The sequence below is a fragment of the Stylophora pistillata genome, chromosome 6 (assembly GCF_964205215.1).
Source record: "Stylophora pistillata chromosome 6, jaStyPist1.2, whole genome shotgun sequence".
Taxonomy (NCBI): Eukaryota; Metazoa; Cnidaria; class Anthozoa; order Scleractinia; family Pocilloporidae; genus Stylophora; species Stylophora pistillata.
The window spans coordinates 13,979,432-13,988,556 of record NC_142524.1 but is presented as its reverse complement, the minus strand read 5'-3'; the positions used below and the strand labels follow the sequence as shown (position 1 = coordinate 13,988,556).

The following is a 9,125-nucleotide window of genomic DNA, read 5'->3' as shown; positions in this document are numbered from 1 at the left end:
TGACACCGGCTAACGTCGATAAACAGCAAACTTTCCTTTTCCTTCGGGGTTAACCACGATGTACGTTTCCGAAATCTTCTCACTCAAGGTGAAGAGTTAGGAATGTTGTTGTTCAGGGGAGACGGAGTGGAGATCAGTCGTCGCAAAAAGAGTATAAAGGGGGTGCATCGTAAAAAATTAACTACCGAGTAACTGCCATTGAGAAGGGTGAAGGGGAGTCATAAGGGAAGGGTCAGGTTAATTTTATCATCATGACAGGGGAGGGGAAGGGGAGTCATAAGGGAAGGGTCAGGTTAATTTTATCATCATGACACAACCCAAATCCTCCGATTACCAGCGAATGGATAAGAAACATGATTGTCAAATAAACCCAACGTTTAATAGGGAAAAGTTGCTTGCGAATTGTTTTGGAATGCGAGCAAAACTTGTTTCCCACCGGAAACAAGTTGGTTGGGTGTGGAATTCCTTAAGCTTATACATGCAGCATTTTTGTAACCTTAAAGCTGATAGATCGCAGAACAGAACGTATGATGTTGAGTAGTGAAGAATAACGTAAGATTTGAGCTAAAGTATACAGCCCAAGATTATTGAACCAGCTTGGGCGGATCTTGTGTCTAACGCAGGTGGAGCATTTAACGAAAATTTGGGGTTTCAGTGTCGTTCTTTCGCACAAGGTAAGTACTCTGGGATGCAAACCGTTCATTATCGCAAGCTAATAATTGGTTCATGGGTCTGTGCACGTTCTTTGAGATATGTAGCAAGCGGTAAGTTCGGAGAACCCCGAGAAGAGCGTAAGAATTGCTGGATGCGTAATCGCGAACACCTCAAGTTTTTTGAGTGCTTTGAAAAACTTCCCAGGAGCTGGAATAAAGCACAGCGAACGCATGTAACAAGATGCTTGATTAAATCTTGAACGCGTTACTCTAGATCTAAATCTTATGTAGATAAGAACTCCCATGCTACGCTTCTTTCCGTGAACAGCCTTCATCATCGTGCGCAGCGAGGGAAGACAAAGCATGGTTTGCACAATTAAATTTGATCATACGAATTTACTAATAGCCTTCATTGTGGTTCTTTTTGGTTTCTGGGAGGCTATCCTGCTGTCTGTGTGACCTTTTAGTGAGTCCCTCGATATTTTCCTAAAGAGTTCCTCTGTCCTTTGTCTCGAGTGGCAACTATGTACGCAACTTAACACTCCGAACCGTGCAAACTCGCCACTAAGCAAAAACAGGTTCAAAAGCATTGGACATGTTGGAAGAGAGCTATACGATCTTAACCAAGAAAAGCCAGGAATATTGAATAATGAGGTTGAGTCGTTCTGTATAATACAAAACAAAAAATTTCTTGTGACACTTGTTTTATTTTCTTTACTACCAAAAAAAAAAAGTGAACGTGTTCTTCCTTTCATTAGCTTTGACTCCATTCGGCCAAGCAACTGACTGCATTCCTACGGAGAGACGCTGTAACTGAAACTGCTCTGATAATGAATAACGAATTGCGAGAGGACTACTCTTATTAGAAAATTCATTTACTTCTTATTTATTTGGTCATTTTTGCAGTCAGTTCAGCATTCTTGCGTCTTGTTATCTGCACTGAGGTTTTTTGGTACGTGTGTTTTTGTTCGTGACCCAGGTTAAATGTTCATACATCCGATAACATTCGTGAGTACTTAAGTAAATTGACATCGACATGGTAATCACGTAGTCAAACAAGTTAAACTAATTAAGGCCACGGGGTTGAGGTCAAAAACAATAGAAATAACAAGATTGAAGCTGGCTTTTGTTTACCAACCACATCTATTTCTTACTTAAGGCAAGGAAAGCTCGAAAGAACGCCAAAGCAGACATTGCTTGGTGAGAGGCGACAAGATCATTCCGAAGGAGACACTTTGCCAACAGGAAAAGAAAGACGACAGCCAATCGTCTGTTTTCATTACAGTGAATGTAATTCGTTCGCAACCTGTTGAGTGACGTCTAGGTCTAAGGAAATTCTTACATTTCACACGAAGTCGCTTTCGAACTGAAAACTGCGCTAGGAAACCCCACAGAGAGCAACTGAATCTCGTTTTTGCAAAGGTACAAAGAATTGGATCCTAACCGCGCAACCAGAACATGTCTTTTTCAAGTTTGAAGGAGCAGACAACGAAGAGGTCATCTATTGGAGAAAAGTTCCATACCAAATTAAGCCATGCGAATCAAATATACCCTACCTTGACTGAGACAAAAGAGGATACACAAATGACATTTGGAGTGGACGAGACAAAAACCCCATGGTCAGATGCTGAAACCTCAAAAGAGCATCATGAAAGTACTGCATCAATACTTCCCCGAAAGCGACGAAGCTTTTTGAGCGAGACAAACATGATGCGAATTTTGATTGCTGCGGCCCTTATCCTTTCCGTCGTCAATCTTTTCTTGACAGTCGCCCTGACCAGAAGAGAAGAAAAAGGTTGCCCATGCCAAAAAAACAGTGCAAAGGAGTTTAGTGGTAAGAATTTTGAATTAGCATAGTGTGGCTAAAGTTTAGTCATCTGTTTAGGCTTGCACATCAGATATGATCATGGAAAAATAATCAAGCTTTTGAGCCGGACGTTTAAAGACAATGTTGTTTTTTATCCAAGCACTTGCAGGTAATTTAAGCGCGCCACCCCTGAGCCGTTTAACGCTCGGTCACCATACAATGTCACCTCCTTTGTTCTCGAATTATTTATTTGATTCCTCATGCTACGCAAGCAAATAAGTGAGTGAGTTTTTGTTTTCTTTTGGTCAAAGCCCGTTACTGAACAATACCAAATCTCTTTAACATTTTAGTGTTCTTGGCAGCGATTCCAGTGGCCGATAGATTATCCATTCTGTTTTCAACCAAGTTAACTGTTTTCATTGTGTTTAAGGCTAGTAAACCTGTTATGAAAGACTTATCGAGCACTAATCAAATTTCTTCTTAATCACTTGCGAAATTTTCTTTTACCCGACACAAACCGATGTCTTCTTACCTCTTAAACATGTTCTAACACTGAAAACAGAAAACCAGGCTTATCATGTGAAAAGGCTTCTTGCGCGAAAATTGTGCACGAACGATTTTTAAAGCTAACCATTCATATCCAAACTTTCACCTTTAAATGATATTACAGCACGATTAACTCAGTTTTGTTTTTTCAACCTACGTGTAGAAAAAGAAGTCAGTTTTGGTCAACTCGGTCAACCTACATATAAGAAAATGATTAACTGCGTCCGCCATACAATCTTGATTTAAAATCATTGTCACAAAATCATCCAAGTGACCAACAGTTGAAGGTTTTTTGGTATCACACGCACACGGTGCTCTACTCTCATTTTTTCCTTCCTTTCTTTCTTCAATTTCGAGTAAAATAAACCACGTATTAGGGCTTCATCATACAGCCTAGGTAGTCAGTCTTAACCTTTAAAGTACAGAGTAAATACATTTACAGCTTTTCATCTAGAATACCTTTTCGAAATTCAAACCAATGCAGAGATGTTGACTCTTGACGTAACAACCAAACATCATAACTTATGCAAACATACTTTTCTTTGCCGGGCGAGAGAGGCACGCAATTTCACGCAAATCAGATCAGACTCAGTTGATTACGGACAAATAGCTCAAATGCTTTCCTCTTGCTGGCTGGTTAGCACGGCCATCCTTTTCATTCAAAATCGTCCTCAGTTGGCAGAAATGGATTTAGGTTTTTCTTGTAACAACGCCATTAACAACTTGTTTAAATATTTGAATTGTATCTTGGTGTTTAGATGTCTTCTTTGTGGTCATCCTGTGCACATGTAGGAATGCAAAACCCCTTACGTAGAACAAATATTCTGAGCAACTGTTTCAAATGACGAACAATAAACTTCACTTGAACTGCCGTCACCAACGCATCTCAGTTTGTTAGCTGGGATTGGATCACATACAAAACGGCGCCATGTAGATCTAGAAATGGGCGTTTTCTGTTGTCGAAGAGTGGAAAAAAAATGCTTAAAAAAAAAAAGAAAAGAGAATCACAGAAATTTAATCTAGCCGATTTCACTGCGCTGAAGGAACCTCCAATGAGTTCGAATGCTTAGATCGAAAGTGGATAAATTTCATGCATACATGAACATATTAAACATTTTAGAGAACGCAGCTTTTGCTCTGCAGAAATGGAATGTTCTTCAAATAAATTCAATAAGAATGAAAGCTCATGAAGGTATCGTAAAATCCACTTTTTCTCTTTGATAAGATTCGAATACTTGTTCCATTCATAACAAATCAGACTAAAACTTTTTTCTGTTAAACAGATAAGACCGTAATAATGGATTTTAGATTGAATTGGATATTTTCGATTCGAATGAAAGTGCATCAAAGCATCCCAAAGACGTTCACGCTTAGACGAAAAGTTGGTCTTTTGTAACAAGCGTACCTAAGTGATGAAAACGATTAAGAGCGCAGAAATGGAATCTAGTTAAATGATTTCGATCCGAATGAAAGCCCATCGAAGTTTCTTGAGTGTGTCATTAGATTTACTGTATCAGTTACGTTCTTTGCAGACCAAAAAATGTTGAAAATGTTGATTTTCAAAGCTAAGAACCACCGAAGCTGAAATGATTTCGATGAAAAGTTCGTCAAGGGATCTTTAATATGCCTTTGTAACTTCAGTGGAATTTTAACGATTTGGCTGCAGATTTATTATGAAAAGTATAACTAGAAGAAGTATCGAAATTGCTTAAACAGATTCGTGCCGCATATGTGTCTTAGCTGACATGATTTCCACTCAAAACTACTGAAACATATTAAACTAGGTTTGTGCTCTCTTATTAAAGTTTCACAAAAATTCCTCTCAGAATTGGACGCGAGCTTCTACAAAAATTTGTGTGAATTTTTGTAGTTAAAAAGAGTAGCTGAAAATGACAGAGCAAGCATCACCTAGCTAATTTACAGTCAGTTCGATTCAAGCCGGTTCCCAGGAGGATCTGGAATGTTTTTCTGCTCTAACAATGAAAACGTAGAAAGAACCTAAAGGGAGATTTACGTATCCACATACTATCACTCGGACACCCAAAGGAGACTGACTCGTGGAGGCAGAATAGCCGTGTCACTGTATGAACGTAGAATGTGATTTTTAGAACAGCCCAGCCTATGGACACATGAAACCCCTAGTTTCATATGTCCGGCTACTAAATTTACTAATGCTTGCAATTGAAGTAGAGAAAATGACGATTAAACAAAATATCGAATCTCTAGAAGGAAACCAGATGTTAGGGAGGAAATCAGACCTTTTTCTGTAACAAGGGGGGTACGTTTCTAAATAAACTATGGTGCTGCTCAGTTCAGTGGGGGTAACAAGGTAATTTTCGCTCTGACGAAGGGTTAACGCTCGAGATGTCAGCTTTTTAACTCTTAACGGTGGCCAATTTACAATTTCAACTTAGCTGATATAACCAAATTACGTTTTCTGTAACTTCAACCGAAACTAGTCTTTAAATTTTGGAAAATAGGTGAAACTGAGCAAGCTTCGCACACTCCTCTAGGCTTGTTGAAATTAATTGTCCTTTGGTCAAACATACTGAAAAACATGAAAAAATGTGCTTTGACCTTCAAGGCATTTGAATAATCTCCAGTTTTGTTTAAAGTAGTTTAAAAAGACAAAAAGCAAAAAGGGTAGCAAAGAAGGTGAAGAATTCTCGCACTAGAAGTAAAAACACCGATTAAGAAGGTTAAGACTTCCTTCTGCCAAATAAAATCAGTAAATCTGGTTAAAATGCCTTCTTCCATAGAAGATCAGAAATTCATTTTACAAGACAATTAGCAATGGCATGGAAGGTTAAATTCCATTCTGATGACTGGCTAAGGCTGTCATTAGACACAACTGGTCACCCCTACTTTTAAAACGATAGAATTTCTAATGCACAGATACTTACTTGTCGCTTTAAAACCGCTAACCAGATTGCAGAAGAAGATAGTTCATTCCTTTCCACAAAAATCAAGTAGCGAGTAGAGCATTCTTTGAAAAACGAAGTGAAAACTATATAGCTAACTTGTTTGTGAATATGGTTAAGTTCATTAAATACGCTTGAAAAAAAAAAAGCTCGTGCCCTTTTCGAAAGTTTTCCTGCACACAGGGGAGAGTTATAAATTAAGAGCACAAGAACACTGAGAATGGCTTGGAACGCAAAGTCCATTATAACAAAAATGAAAAGGAAGACCGAATAACTGGTCCAGCTGCGCCCCATAAATCTATGACATAGCTTAGCTGGGAACATCTCTGTCCCTTTCGTACCTAAACGTAATCTGATGAACCCTGACTTATATCTTATCTACTTCATTCTTTTAATTTCAAGGTCCAGAAAAATTGAAAGGCGAAGGCAACAATCTCAACACCAGCAACGAGGTAAGATGATTGGTTGGGGTACATGTACCTTTAAGTCATCTTTTCTTCTTCACGTTGAAAGTGTGTGTACTCATTCAAAGCAGTTATGTGGAAAAACGTATGCAGAAGGCTTATAACTAGGTAAGACTGGAAAAATCTAAGTCGAAAGTCTTAGGAAGATCATGGAATTTTAAATACTGAAAAAATAAGGATTTAATCTTATCTATGTAGCAGCGTTCTTATCCTTTCTTGCAATTCATTTGAGAAAAGAAGCGAATTAGGAATAATTGATCGATTTGTTGTGTGTGATCCTTCATGAAAAGGTCAAATCGGCGACCTACTTAACTTTAACCCATTGATCAAAAGAAAGTAACAACAAAACCAAACATAGATGTTTTATTTTACTTTTAGGAGGATAACACCGGAATAGAAAAACCCCAGCAAGCCGGGTCACCCGGACCTCCCGGACCTCCCGGCCCCCCCGGACCACCTGGACCTCCTGGGGAACCTGGCCTTCAAGGCGAGAAAGGTGATACTGGAGTACAAGGGCCTCGAGGACCACCAGGAGTTGGTAGCCCGGGCCCAGTGGGTGCACAGGGGCCCAGGGGCCACAATGGGACTCAAGGACCAATTGGACCTCCTGGCGTAAACGGCCAACAGGGTACACGGGGTCTTCAGGGGTCGATGGGACCCAGAGGCTTCAATGGCTCTCAAGGCTTGCCTGGGCCACCAGGCTTGGTTGGCCCCAGAGGCCCTCCCGGTGTCAATGCATCACAAGCTGGAGGAGGAGGTATCGCTGGACCACCGGGTCCTCCTGGACCACAGGGAATTCCTGGGCCTGGAAATATGAGCCTTTGTCAGTACAAGAACAAGAAGGAAGTCGCGCAGACAGCTGGGGCGTCGGCTGATTCTAAAGTCATTCTGCGGGAAGATGAACACCCGGTAGGATATAGAATATTAAAGAAGTCTACGTGCAGTTGTAGCATTTGTAAGCCGCGGGATATCGTTGAATATGATATCTACACATCACTAAGCTACCGCAGGCGATGGAGATCTATTATTTTAGGTTTGTCAAGGTGATGGCTGAATTTTTACGAGCACTCTTATCTGATATTTTCAATCTGAGTCTCGTACCAGAATCCTGAACTTAAAGCGGTAACCTTTTAGTAAAAACCAAATTCAGGTTTCCTTTGTCAAGACCAACTTTTCAAATTTTTTTGTACCTCAGGGAATGAAGATTATAGCGGCTACATGCTCAACGATTAATGCTGCAGAATACGTCTTTGGTGATGCAAAAACTGACCACAGAACAGGAACTATCGTGTACAGATGTCATTGTAAAGGAAAATCAACTCTGTTTATAGGTGCGGATATGAAGTGTGTTATTCACTACTGGATCTGTCCAATCAACAGTTAAGAACCTATAGTACAAACCAGCACAGTCGCTCAGAGTTACCTCTACAAAATGGATACCAACTGTTTTCAGAAAGGCACTTTTATGCCCCAGTTTTGAAATCATTATCTGAAAGATTTCTTTCATAATGGCTCTTTTGTAGTGTGACAGAGTGTCTTTCATTTATGAAGATCGTCTAAAACAGTACGTAGTTGAATCAGTGACTCTGTCCCAGAGTTTTCAACTTTCTTTTAATGCAGGTGTGTGTGCATGTGTGTTTTTTTTTTTCCAAGGAGTCGGTTCTTAACTGTAACATAGTTTGAAAGCTATTGTAAATAACAGCTTGTAAACAGGCTACCCTGCTCCTTTTTTTAGCAGTGTATGTTCAAATATAGGGGAAATGAGGCTGACCAAAAAAAAAGGAATTAATCTTTAATTTTGGTAGATCGTAGCATAAAGTGTATCCTCTCGATAGTTACTGAGTTCACCAGGATTACTTGCATAGGGCGTGAACTAATGAAACGTACACCCCATTCACACCAAATCTTAAACATGTTTTATAGCTGTTTTGTTAAACATGGCTAAAACAACTTTTTTTTTCATGGAAGCTGCTTAAACTGATGTTTGTTGACCTTGAATGCAGCATTGAAAATACAAGTTAGCGATTACTTAAATCCTATCACCAGTGAAAAAATTCAGTTTTCAGTTTTCTTTTACTGATTTTCATTCAGTCAAACCCCGTTCAACAAGACATGTTTTGCTGGTGTGAATTGGGTATAAGACATATGTAGATGCTTAAGAAGTTCTTCATAATAGTTTAATATTTTAATCGATTGAAAATGTCATATTACAAGTGCTATCTTTATACAGACAATAAGAGAAGATTTTGATTGATTAGAAAATGTTAGCCAGTAAAATCAGCGATTTCTTTTTTTCGCTTCAGTATCGAGTAATTTAACAATCTTATGTACTGAGATTTTGGCAAAGATTGATCCTTACGTACAGAAAAATATGATTAACCATGATACACGTTCATGTGTCCATGGTAACAGCAGTGTTATATAATGATATTAATATAGATGGATAGTCGTCAATATTTCATCTCCACAGGTGCAGTTTATCACTGAACAAATTATAATCATTTATGTTTGTTATAGCTCTACATCAAAGTCCTTAGTGACTGGTAACGTTTCATGAAATGAGACTTACCAGGAAAAAACTTTACATTCCCATTTAGAATTACCAATTCTTGCACTAGTTGCGTCGAATCTCAACTTATAGATTGATTTAATAATTAAACTTTATCAATACGATTACCACTGGCATTTTATCCAATAAAGTGTGATACTCGTGAGTACGCAATTACTTTTTGTT

The 9,125-nt window shown here is 39.0% G+C and overlaps 1 protein-coding gene across 1 annotated transcript; it reads left to right on the top strand.

Annotated features, from left to right (window-relative positions):
• Positions 1-517: 517 nt before the first annotated feature.
• On the top strand, positions 518-9,113 carry LOC111326487 (uncharacterized). The gene is made up of 5 exons (XM_022930496.2): positions 518-674; positions 1,813-2,487; positions 6,330-6,379; positions 6,770-7,300; positions 7,587-9,113. Exons 2-5 carry the CDS (start codon positions 2,112-2,114, stop codon positions 7,773-7,775), a joined length of 1,146 nt encoding a protein of 381 aa, XP_022786231.2. The 5' UTR covers positions 518-674; positions 1,813-2,111; the 3' UTR covers positions 7,776-9,113.
• The last annotated feature ends 12 nt before the right edge of the window (positions 9,114-9,125 follow it).

Bases quoted from the DNA above. Each gene is read 5' to 3' on its own strand.
- LOC111326487 (XM_022930496.2), top strand. From the start codon at position 2,112: ATGTCTTTTTCAAGTTTGAAGGAGCAGACAACGAAGAGGTCATCTATT. The intron at 2,488-6,329 runs GTAAGAATTTTG...TTTAATTTCAAG, and splicing joins CAGTGCAAAGGAGTTTAGTG to GTCCAGAAAAATTGAAAGGC. The intron at 7,301-7,586 runs GTAGGATATAGA...TTTGTACCTCAG, and splicing joins TGCGGGAAGATGAACACCCG to GGAATGAAGATTATAGCGGC.